General features: G+C 42.3%; 1 protein-coding gene across 2 annotated transcripts in view; it reads right to left on the bottom strand.

Moving 5' to 3' along the window:
* The window catches only part of LOC121579370 (cell surface glycoprotein MUC18), a 96,257-nt gene extending 83,805 nt beyond the window's left edge, over positions 1-12,452 (bottom strand). For both annotated transcript variants that reach the window (XM_041893912.2, XM_041893911.2), the window contains exon 1: positions 12,315-12,452. In XM_041893912.2, coding sequence (XP_041749846.1) covers positions 12,315-12,378 — 64 coding nt within the window. In that variant the 5' untranslated portion in view covers positions 12,379-12,452. The remainder of the gene's footprint in view (positions 1-12,314) is intronic.
* Between the last annotated feature and the right edge of the window lie 946 nt (positions 12,453-13,398).

Genomic DNA, 13,398 nt, shown 5'->3' with positions numbered 1-13,398 from the left:
AGTCTATGACTAGGGTGGCTGGAGTCTTTGACAATTTTGAGGGCCTTCCTCTGACACCGCCTGGTATAGAGGTCCTGGATGGCAGGAAGCTTTGCCCCAGTGATGTACAGTGATCACTGCCTTATTGCCTGCGTCCGTAACGGGTCCGCGGTCAAACGACCACCCCTCATCACTGTCAAACGCTCCCTAAAACACTTTAGCGAGCAGGCCTTCCTAATTGACCTGGCCCAGGTATCCTGGATGGATATAGATCTCATTCCGTCAGTAGAGGATGCCTGGTTGTTCTTTAAAAGTAATTTCCTCTCAATCTTAAATAAACATGCCCCATTCAAAAAATACAGAACTAAGAACAGATATAGCCCTTGGTTCTCCTCAGACTTGACTGCCCTTGACCAGCACAAAAACATCCTGTGGCGTAATGCATTAGCATCAAATAGCCCCCGCGATATGCAACTTTTCAGGGAAGTTAGGAACCAATATACACAAGCAGTCAGGAAAGCAAAGGCTAACTTTTTCAAACAGAAATTTGCATCCTGTAGCACTAACTCCAAAAAGTTTTGGGACACTGTAAAGTCCATGGAGAATAAGAGCACTTCCTCCCAGCTGCCCACTGCACTAGGAAACACTATCACCACCGATAAATCTACAATAATCGAGAATTTCAACAAGCATTTTGCTACGGCTGGCCATGCTTTCCACCTGGCTACCACTACCCCGGCCACCAACTCTGCACCCTCCGCTGCAACTTGCCCATGCCCCTCCCCCCCCCCTCTCTTCAATCGAACGCTGCTGGCACCCGCCCACCCGACTAGAATCACTACTCTCGACGGGTCTGACCTAGAGTATGTGGACAACTACAAATACCTAGGTGTCTGGTTAGACTGTAAACTCTCCTTCCAAACTCACATTAAGAATCTCCAATCCAAAGTTAAATCTAGAATCGGCTTCCTATTTCGCAACAAAGCCTCCTTCACTCATGCTGCCAAACATGCCCTCGTAAAACTGACTATGCTACCGATCCTTGACTTCTGCGAAGTCATTTACAAAATAGCCTCCAACACTCTACTCAGCAAATTGGATGTAGTCTATCACAGTGCCATCCGTTTTGTCTCCAAAGCCCCATACACTACCCACCACTGTGACCTGTACGCTCTTGTTGGCTGGTCCTCACTACATGTTCGTCGTCAAACCCACTGGCTCCAGGCCATCTATAAATCACTGCTAGGCAAATCCCTGCCTTATCTTAGCTCGTTGGTCACCATAGCAGCACCCACCCGTAGTCTGCGCTCCAGCAGGTATATCTCACTGGTCATCCCCAAAGCCAACACCTCCTTTGGCCGCAATTCCTTCCAGTTCTCTGCTGCCAATGACTGGAACAAATTGCAAAAATCTCTGAAGCTGGAGACACTTATCTCCCTCACTAACTTTAAGCATCAGTTGTCAGAGCACCTTACCGATCACTGCACCTGTACACAGCCCATCTGAAATTAGCCCACCCAACTACCTCATCCCTATATTGTTATTTATTTTGCACCACCGTATCTCTATTTGCACATCATCTCTTGCACATCTATCATTCCAGTGTTAATACTAATTGTAATTATTTTGCACTATAGCCTATTTATTGCCTTCCCTCCATAACTTGCTACATTTGCACACACTGTATATATATTTTCTGTTGTATTTTTTGACTTTGTTCTTTTACCTCATATGTAACTCTGTGTTGTTGTTTTTAATCGCACTGCTTTGCTTTATCTTGGCCAGGTTGCAGTTGTAAATGAGAACTTGTTCTCAACTGGCTTACCTGGTTAAATAAAGGTTAAATAAAATAAAAAATAAAAATGGGGATGCTGTTTTCTGCAAACAATGCCTGCAGTACCACGGTCGGCCTTGAACTTCTGCGCTTCAATGAGAGGGAGCAGTCGTTCTCCCCTGGGTCTAACACATTCCATTCTGATGAAAGAGATGCCCTGAATAAAACACTTAATCTCAAGAGGGCGGCAGGTAGCTTAGTGGTTAAGAGCGTTGTGCCAGTAACGGAAAGGTCGCTGGTTCTAATCCCCAAGCCGACTAGGTGAAAAATCTGTCAATGTGCCCTTGAGCAAGGCACTTAACCCTAATTGCTCCTGTAAGTCGCTCTGGATAAGAGCGTCTGCTAAATGACAAAATAAAAAATAAAAAAATAATAACAATTTAAAAAAGATTAAAAAAACAAAAATAGGAGTTTTTTTTCCTTCTGTTTTCTGGCACGAATGCGATAAGTCAATGCTGAGGAAATGTATTCCAAGAGGGCAGGAATAAATCGACCACATCATAAAGAGCAACTGTTCAATATGAAAACACACACTAAGATTAATAATCCACAGTCTGGAGATACTGTATGCATGGCAAAGCGCTCAGCTCAGGCCGGGGTGGATGCCTACTCATGCCCTGGCTACTGGATGCCTCTTTGATATACTGTCTGTGCCTGGTTTATTTTTTAACAACGTGGCAAAGACGTCCAACCAAAATCTAAAGTCATGGGTATGTAACCATAATCAATGAAAGAGCTCCACTAGAGAAGCTGAATCCCAACAAAAAAAAAGACTATCTTGTCTTCAGATCAGCACACAGCCTCTAGACCCCCTATATACAGGTCTAGATACACTTCAGATTAGGAAGACCCCCTCCTCTAATCAAAGCCTGGGTGGAGCAACCTGGGGCCCATAGAAACCCCTGCTCATTGTTTTGGTCCACCCTTCAGTGAGCAACGTCAAATGGTGCAGGGGGGGATGGACCGCTTTGGCACTTCCCTCAGTCCCCATGCTCCTGTCTCACCTCATCATTGCTCAGGGGGGCTTAGCACAGCAAGGCTCAGGACCTAACTCCATGGCTCCCTAGCCTTGATCAATGAGCCTCCAGAATGAGAGGTGTCATGGTCGTCTGAGCTCCTGAATGCAGCTGTCAGGGCTGTGAACATTTGAGGTCAATCAGAATAAATGATCTGGAAGTTTAAAGGTTCAATTAATGTTTTGGTAAAGTTGGAGTCCCAGCACCAAGCAAAAAGTAATTGGGAAAGTAAACTGCATGGCTTGGCCAAAAAAAAAAATACTGAGACGCGCTGCAAGTAGATTAGTGCAGGTTGCACCAACAACAAGTATACTTTTTAAGCTCTACTCAATATCGAATATCAATTCAAGAGCATATATGCCACCAATACCATTTTTGATGCAACATTTTGTCAGTATTTCCATCAGTACTTGTATGTACACACCCCACATATTATTATTCTTTATTGTATATTTTGTGTTTGTCTTTAGTTGTAATATATATAGAGTGCATTCAAAAAGTATTCAGACACTTTTTGTTACGTTACAGCCTTATTCTAAAATTGATTAAATCGTTTTTTTCCCCTCATCAATCTAAACACAATACCCCATAATGACAATGAAAAAACATGTTTTTAGAAATGTTTGCAAATGTATTAAAATAAAAAAAAACAGAAATATAACATTTACATAAGTAATCAGATCCTTTACTCAGTACTTTGTTGAAGCACCTTTGGCAGCTATGACAGCCTTGAGTCTTTTGGGGTATGAAGTCCGGGCTCTGGCTGGGCCACTCAAGGACATTCAGAGAATTGTCCCGAAGCCACTCCTGCATTGTCTTGGCTGTGTGCTTAGGATTGTTGTCCTGTTGGAAGGTGAACCTTCGCCCCCGTTTGAGGTCCTGAGTGCTCTGGAGAAGGTTTTCATCAAGGATCTCTCTGTACTTTGCTCCGTTCATCTTTCCCTCAATTCTGACTAGTCTCCCAGTCCCTGCCGCTGAAAAACATTCCCACAGCATTATGCTGCCACCACCATGCTTCACCGTAGAGACTGGGATGTTTTTGTTAGCTGCATGTGCGACATAACTCCACCAGTCCTACTTATGATATAATCTATGAAGATTATACCTTCTTTTTTTTTTTTTATCAAAAAACAATGTTTTTTTTATCAATTAGTATATTTGAGTTTAACCACAATATTTGTTGCATTATTTGTTGTGTCGTTTTTGGAGGATTAAATAGAATTTCCAACCATCTTTCTATGGCTTGTTTTAGAAATAGTGATATTTGGGAGATGATTTCCTTTTCAAATAACTGAAAGTGAGAGGTTGTAATCTGAATAAAGGGAAAAAGGCCATTATTGAACATTGGGTGAGGCAATCTTACTAATTTGCTAGAGAACCAGTTCGGATTAAAGTATAACTTTTGTATGACTGAAGTTTTTAGTGATAGGTCTAATGCTTTAATATTTAAAAATTTCTGTCCTCCGAATTCATATTCATTATATAAATAGGCCCGTTGAATTTTGTCTGGCTTGCCGTTCCAAATAAAATTGAATATTTTTTTTTAGGAAGAGTCTTGGTGGTTACAAACTTCTTCCATTTAAGAATGATGGAGGCCACTGTGTTCATGGGGACCTTCAATAATGCAGAAATATTTTGGTACCCTCCCCCAGATCTGTGCCTCGACACAATCCTGTCTCGGAGCTCTACGGACAATTCCTTCGACCTCATGGCTTGGTTTTTGCGCTCACATGCACTGTCAACTGTGGGACCTTATATAAACAGGTGTGTGCCTTTACCACAGGTGGACTCCAATCAAGTTGTAGAAACATCTCAAGGATGATCAATATAAACAGGATGCACCTGAACTCAATTTCGAGTCTCATAGCAAAGGGTCTGAATACTTATTTACATAAGGTATTTCTGTTTTTTAATAAATTGGCAAAATAATCTAAAAACCTGTTTTCACTTTGTCATTATGGGGCATTGTGTGTAGAGTGATGAGGAAAAACATTTATTTAATCCATTTTAGAATAAGGCTGTAATGTAACAAAATGTGGGAAAAGGGAAGGGGTCTGAATACTTTCCAGTCAAAGGTTTAGACACACCTACTCATTCCAGGGTTTTTCTTTATTTTTACATTGTAGAATAATAGTGAAGACATCAAAACTATGAAATAACACATACGGAATCATGTAGTAACCAAAAAATATGTTATATTTGAGATTCTTCAAAGTAGCCACCCTTTGCCTTGATGACAGCTTTGCACACTATTGGCATTCTCTCAACCAGATCCATGAGGTAGTCACCTGGAATGCATTTCAATTAACAGGTGTGCCTTGTTAAAAGTTAATTTGTGGAATTTATTTCCTTCTTAATGCGTTTGAGCCAATCAGTTCTGTTGTGAGAAGGTGGGGGGGTATACAGAAGATAGCCTGATTTGGTAAAAGACCAAGTCCATATTATGGCAAGAACAGCTCAAATAATCAAAGAGAAACGACAGTCCATCATTACTTTAAGACATGAAGGTCAGTCAATACGGAAAATGTGAAGAACTTTGAAAGTTTCTTCAAGTGCAGTCGCAAAAACCATCAAGTGCTTTGATGAAACTGGCTCTCATGAGGACCGCCACAGGAAAGAAAGACCCAGAGTTACCTCTGCAGCAGAGGATAAGTTCATTAGTTACCAGCCTCAGAAATTGCAGCCCAAATAAATGCTTCACAGAGTTCAAGTAACAGACACATCAACATCAACTGTTCAGAGGAGACTGCGTGAATCAGGCCTTCATTTAAAATAAAAAAAATATTTAACCTTTATTTAACTAGGCAAGTCAGTTAAGAACAAATTCTTATTTACAATGACGGCCTACACCGGCCAAACCCGGACAACGCTGGGCCAATTGTGCACCGCCCTATGGGACTCCCAATCATGGCCGGTTGTGATACAGCCTGGAATCGAACCAGGGGGTCTGTAGTGACGCCTCAAGCACTGAGATGCAGTGCCTTAGACCGCTGCGCCACTCGGGAGCACTCAAGGCAAAGGGTGGCTACTTTGAAGAATCTCAAATATATTTTGATTTGTTTAACACTTCTGTATATACAGAAGTATGTGGACACCCCTGCAAATTAGTGGATTCGCCTATATCAGTCACACCCGTTGCTGACAGGTGTACAAGATCGAGCACACAGCCATGCAATCTCAATAGACAAACATTGGCAGTAGAATGGCCTTACTGAAGAGCTCAGTGACTTTCAACGTGGCACCGTCATAGGATGCCACCTTTCCAACAAGTCAGTTCGTAAAATGTCTGCCCTGCTAGAGCTGCCTCGGTCAACTGTAAGTGCTGTTATTGTGAAGTGGAAACGTCTAGGAGCAACAACTGCTCAGCCGTGAAGTGGTAGGCCACACAATGGGACCTTCGAGTGCTGAAGCGCGTAGCATTTAAATTAGTCTGTCCTCGGTAACAACACTCACTACCGAGTACCAAACTGCCTCTGGAAGCAACGTCAGCACAATAACTGTTCGTCAGGAGCTTGATAAAATGGGTTTCCATGGCCAAGCAGCCGCACACAAGCCTAAGATCACCACGCAGAATGCCAAGTGTCGGCTCAACTCCATCGAACACCTTTGGGATGAATTGGAACGCGGATTGCGAGCCAGGCCTAATCGCCCAACATCAGTGCCCAACCTCACTAATGCTCTTGTAGCTGAATGGAAGCAAGTCCCCGCAGCAATGTTCCAACATCTAGTGGATAGCCTTCCCAGAAAAGTGGAGGCTGTTATAGCAGCAAAGGGTGGACCAACTCCATATTAATGCACATGATTTTGGAATGAGATGTTCGACAAGCAGGTGTCCACATAGTTTTGGTCATGTAGTATATATATATATATATATACAGCTCTGGAAAAAATTAAGAGACCACTGCAAATCTTTCTTAAATCAGCATCTCTACATGTATGACAGCCATTCCATTCTAGTGTCTGTTGAATTCCAACACAGGCACACCTCATTCTACTGAATTAGGTACTGATTAGCTGATCACCTGAACCAAATCTTATTTAACGAGGAAACGTATAAAAACCACTGCAGTGGTCATCACTATCCTCTTGCAATAGGACCAGTTGGATGGCAAAAACAGAGCTAATAGTACCTCAAAAGTCATATTAATTTTAAAAAATAACTATTGGCCATGCCAGAAAAGTTGAAAAATAAAGTTTTGAGTGAGGAAAAGAATGGTTCAATTCTGGCTTTACTGGCAGAGGAATACAGTGAGCATCAGGTTGCTTCCATCCTTAAAATTTCAAAAATATGGCGGTTCATAAGAACAAGGAGCAAGCAGCAGACATTGGGGACAACAAAGCTACAGACCGGCAGAGGGCGAAAACGACTCTCTACTGACCGGGATGACCGCCAACTCATTCGAATGTCACTCAACAACCGTAGGATGACATCAAGTGACCTACAAAAAGAATGGCAAACGGCAGCTGGGGTGAGGTGCACGGCGAGGACGGTTAGAAACAGACGCCTAGGGGCAGGGCTGAAGTCGTGCAAAGCTAGAAAAAAAGCCCTTCATCAATGAGAAGCAAATAAGAGCCAGGCTGAGGTTTGCAAAAGACCATAAGGATTGGACGGTAGAGGCCTGGAGTAAGGTAATCTTCTCAGATGAGTCCAATTTTCAGCTTTGCTCAACACCTCCGTCTAATGGTTAGACGGAGACCTGGAGAGGCCTACAAGCCACAGTGTCTCGCACCCACTGTGAAATTTGGTGGAGGATTGGTAATGATCTGGGGGTGCTTCAGCAAGGCTGGAACCGGGCAGATGTCTTTGTGAAGGACACATGAATCAAGCCACGTACAAGGTTGTCCTGGAAGAAAACTTGCTTCCTTTTGCTCTGACATTGTTCCCCAACTCTGAGAATTGTTTTTTCCAGCAGGACAATGCGCCATGCCACACAGCCAGGTCAATCAAGGTGTGGATGGAGGACCACCAGATCAATACCCTATCATGGCCAGCCCAATCTCCAGACCTGAACCCCATTGAAAACTTCTGGAATGTGATCAAGAGGAAGATGGATGGTCACAAGCCATCAAACAAAGCCGAGCTGCTTGAATTTTTGCGCCAGGAGTGGCATAAAGTCACCCAACATCAATGTGAAAGACTGGTGGAGAGCATGCCAAGACGTATGAAAGCTGTGATTGAAAAATCAGGGTTATTCCACCAAATATTGATTTCTGAACTCTTCCTAAGTTAAAACATTAGTATTGTGTTGTTTAAAAATGAACATGAACTTATTTTCTTTGCATTATTCGAGGTCTGACAACACTGCATCTTTTTTGTTCTTTGACCAGTTGTCATTTTCTGCAAATAAATGCTCTAAATGACAATATTTTTATTTGGAATTTGGGAGAAATGTTGTAGGTAGCTAATAGAATAAAACAAAAATGTTAATTTCACCCAACCACATACCTATAAATAGTAAAACCAGAGAAACTTGTATTTTTGCAGTGGTCTCTTATTTTTTTCCAGAGCTGTATATATACACTCCGTGTATATAAATCTGTAATGTCTATGTTAATGTTTTAAATGTATGAAAATTGTAAAGTATTTTTGTCTGTGGTCTTTTTCGTTATGTGTCGGACCCCAGGAAAACTAGTTGTCGCCTTTGGCGTCGGCTAATGGGGATCCGAATAAAAATGATAAGTATCAGCACTATTTCATGGCCCTGTTTTAAGCCTCTGGGCTCAGACAGCACCCTCTCTCTAATGAAGACAAAGAGTCAGTATGTTTGAGTATGTGCCGTGGCTAGCTGTCACTCAGGCTAATGCACTAACGCAGTATGGACGAGGCCCACAGCTGCACACATCCCAGCTGCCTCTGGACCGTCACACGGCAAATCCACCCCATTTCCACAGCTGCCCACTTTTGTAACGGAGGAGTCATGAAGAAAAGAGAGGGAAAGTCACGAAAGGTATGAGCCTATCGGTACAGTTTGTTCTCATGGTATTGAGAAGTGTCTAGCTCCTGGAGCTAGAATCCCATTGTTCAGCCTGACTTCTGTTCTTTCAGTCTTGGCCTCAAAAAATTTGATTTCATTTTATAGAATATGTTTTTCCTCTGCGAGAAAGCATGGCTTGAATATAATAATTCATCTGAAGCATTGCTGGGAGCCTGAGAGTTTGCTTTAGGATTAAGCATGTTTATCTATTTAATAGACCATCCAGAATGAATTACCCTCTTGCTGCCCCCTGTTGGATGTCTATGACATTACATCATATGGTGACAAGTGATGATTAACATTCAATTGCATTATGCTCTAATGAGCATACGGTGTTCCCCCATCAGTAAGTGACAGGTTGATATCTCAGCCAGGGGCTCTGGTTAATGGCATTATATCTTATCTAGATGTACATGTCAGAGAACCACTAGCAGCTGTGTATTACTATGCCATGAATGTTTCCATTCGTGATGAATAGTGTGTAATCTGGGGAGCTCTTCAAATAGATTTTTAGGAAGGGCTGAGGGCTCCTTTCCTCAGTAAAATAATGACTGCCAAAACTAAGAAAGGTTATATTCAGTCAAGAAAAACTCACTCTCTCGCTCCATCTCCCCTCTTTCTATAAGAGGGAATCATTGAAGATGTGAAGAGAACATCTTCCTCTACCAAAGATCCTTTAAATATGTCCATTGAATTTCCTTCAGTCATTTTAAAAGCTTCCTTTCAGATGCCTTCTTTAATTTTATATTTTGGGTCATCTGAGTTCAGTCCCAAATACATACTTAAAGAACTGTAATACTTCTGAATATTAAGCTGCAGGAAAAGCAGGGCTCCATTGTTGATTAACCTAGCAGTGTGCAAAGACTGGTCTCTGAGAGGGAACAGCATCCCATTGTGCTTCTATCAGCAGAGGTCAGGGGATGCTCCATCAAGCAGGAAGTGGGCTGCTCACTGAGTGGGCATAGGCCTACTGAGGCTCCTATGATGGAGGGGGTCAGTAAGGCACTTCCATATTCCAATGATGGCTTAATTTGAAGTCCATTATTTCCTTCATCTGAATTCAGATTAAAATATATGCGGGGAATGGGCGAATGCTTCAAGAAATATGGAGAGAAATAATGCAACCCTATAAATAACGGCAGCTTGTGTGTCATTCAAAGAAAGCCAGGCCTGATTTCTCTGCTCAGTGAGCAGCACTACTTTGGTTTTTGGATGATTTGGTTCTCTAAAACTTCATTAGAGAATCTCCAACCTCAGGAGCCTGATTATAAATTATGTTAGTCCTGAAATGCCCTCATGTTTTTGAGTTACAGTAAAAGGCAGGAACAGATTAGGCATGCATGCTCAATATCATGTCAAGTATTTTGTTGAACTCCTCGTATGGAAATGCTGTTATCTACTTTTAAGAATTTAAGATACAAGTCCCTTCAAAATGCCTAAATGAGGAGGGGCATCATACTCACAACAGTCTCTGTTTAGAGGCTCCAGATGGGCCAAGGGTCTCTATCTCTAGTCAATAATCCCAAAACAGACAGCTTTACCCCATCTCCCAGGGAGGCGAGGAGGAGGTGAGGATTAAGTAGAGGTGACCCAATTAAGACAAGGTTAAAAGAGGGAAAAAAACAGGGATTGGAGGCTAAATTAAGGATAAGGCCAGGGCAGAGTGAGTGTTGTCCTGTTGTGAAGTGGTGGAGGGAGAGAGAGAGGAGAGGGAGGGCCACACCATACACAGAGATAGTTAAATGAACAGGGAGTGTCTGCTGTAGTATAAGGGGAGGATTAGTGGGTGGAGAGGAAACGTTGTGCCTGGTGACCAGCAGGGTCAGACGATGAAAACGCCACTCACACTGTTAATAGGAGCTGCACTTAGTAAAAGCAACACTCAAGCTCCACCCCTCCTAGCATAGAGTGCACAAACATGCACACACTTGCGCACACACACACAAAAATGTAGGTACACACAAATAGGCCTACTCATGCAAAGTATTTACAACAAAGTGTCAGATGACCATATACTAACTTTACATTCACATACCCACAGTAACCCAAACCTACACATTTTCAGTCACAACTGTGTGAAAAGAATAGAGCCTAAATGTGACTAATACTCACTTGCTTGTTTATGCCTGATATTTTATCTGCAGAACTCTGTCCTGGAGCATCTTATGATTTTCATCAAAGCAGGCACAGTGAACACATAACAGTTTATACTTAAAAGAAGGGCATGGTCCAGGAGATGAAAAACACAGATACGCCATTGACAGCAGTCAGTGGCAAAACAGCTCTTGATTAAACAATGTAAACCTCTTGGTCGTTGGAGAGGGGTGTCTAACAGTTAGCACCATGGCCTTTGGCAGTCCAGCACATATCATATGATAATATTGGTAAGCAAATTATGTTTATAATGCAAAAACACAACAAGGTTTAATACCCAGAATTTTGGATATTTGTTGTGATAATTGGCAACGTGATTTCATAGTCACACTCGCCAAGGTGCCAATTTAGCAACGGTAATTAAAATCGTAGCCTATAACTAACTAAATGACTATTTTAAAATTGAGACGTCATTAAAATTTTCAGTTAACTGTCTATGGCAGGTTTCTACTAGTTTGGGATATATGGACGCTTTTTCATTTCCGAAAAACATACACTGAATGTACAAAACATTAGGAACACCTTCCTAATATCGAGTTTCACCCCCCCTTTGCCCTCAGAACAGCCTCAATTCGTCGGGGCATTGACTCTACAAGGTGTCGAAAGCGTTCCACAGGGATGCTGGCCCATGTTGACTCCAACGCTTCCCACATTTGTGTCAAGTTGGCTGGATGTCCTTTGGGTGGTGGACCATTCTTGATACACACGGGAAATTGATGAGTGTGAAAAACCCAGCAGCGTTGCAGTTCTTGGCACACTCAAACCGGTGCGCCTGGCACCTAGTACCATACCCCGTTCAAAGGCACTTACATCTTTTGTCTTGCCCATTCACCCTCTGAATTCCACACATACACAACCAGTCTCAATTGTCTCAAGGCTTCAAAATCCGTATTTAACCTGTCTCCTCTTCATCTACACTGAATGACGTGGATTTAACAAGTGACATCAATAAGTGATAATAGCTTTCACCTGGTCAGTCTATGTCATAGAAAGAGTAGGTGTTCCTAATATGTTGCACACTCAGGATATGCTCCAACGGCTTCTCCAAATCTGGAAATACGCTACAAAAGCTTGACTCAAAGTGTGTATTATGGCTTAATTACTATCCAAAGCTTCGCAAAATGTCTAAAATCTACTTGGTTTTAATGTGACTGTACTGTAATAAATGAAATGTTTCATTCAAATTAGCCAAATATCGAAAGCCACCGTTGGGCTGCTACAGCATCCATCAGTCACTCAGTCAGGATGCATGCCGAAGTGCATTCAAACTCTCCCCGTTGTAAACATTGTCAAATCCACGAGAAAAGTTTACCAAAATCAAAAACACAGCAAAATTACTGTATTTGTCTTACTTACCATTCCAACTGAGGGAATAAATAAGAACAAACACCAATATTAACGAGTTCTTTGGGAAAGCCATGCTGTTCCTCTCGTCTTATCCAGTCCTTAGAATGAAACGTAGTTGGTTCGCGCGCACAAGGAGAACGCGAGACAGTATGGACTGTGGGGAAGGAAAGAGGGAGGGAGGGGTGAGGGCGTGGAGTTGCAGAATAAGGTCTGTCGTCTACTCTATTGTACTGTCTGTAAGATAACATTTTGGATTTCCAAATTCCTTCCCCCTTTCCTTTTGTATTTAGTGAGAAACACGAGTATTTGTCTTGGGAGAAAGAAAATGTATCCAACATGGTATCTCATTTTGGCTATCTTTACAATAGGGTGGCTGTATCATGAACTAGGACTTTGATTTATTGTGCACATTAACCCTAAACCATTTTTATGAGGATATAGCATGAATATCATCAGCTAATGTAATAATCCAATAAGGTAATGCCAGGACATAAAAGGATTGGAACAAGGAATTAACATTCTATCCCATTAACATGACCCTTTGTTCACTCTATAGGTAAAGAAATAGCCTACTGTAAATTGGAAGAATATTGGAAGAGATGCAATGTCCACCAATGGGCCCTTGTAAACACAGTAGTGGCCCCAACTCTCAACCTTAGAAAAGGGGCTTCTCCGGGGCGTCTCAGCTTGCAGGACGTTAACGACCTCTGCTGTTTTCATCACTTGACTGTCACCTCCGCTAACAGCTGGAGCAGAGAGGAGCTCCAGAGTGAGACTGCCACTCCAGCTGTCCTGCAGGGTCGGGTCCCCCTCCATACACTAGCCGGGCCTGGGACACAGTGCAGGGGGATATAGGGTTACAAACGGAGGATCAACCCATAGGGCAGAAATGAAGAAAAGTGGCAGTTACACAGCTATGTTGAGCTATGTTGAACAATAGCTGTAACAGGGAACATGCAGTTGAAGTCGGAAGTTTACATACACCTTAGCCAAATACATTTAAACTAGTCTGGCTTTTTTATGGCGGTTTTGGAGCAGTGGCTTCTTCCTTGCTGAGCGACCTTTCAGGTTATGTCAATATAGGACTCGTTTT

Source organism: Coregonus clupeaformis, chromosome 13, assembly GCF_020615455.1.
Source record: "Coregonus clupeaformis isolate EN_2021a chromosome 13, ASM2061545v1, whole genome shotgun sequence".
Classification (NCBI taxonomy): domain Eukaryota; kingdom Metazoa; phylum Chordata; class Actinopteri; order Salmoniformes; family Salmonidae; genus Coregonus; species Coregonus clupeaformis.
This window is presented reverse-complemented; position numbering and strand designations above follow the sequence as displayed.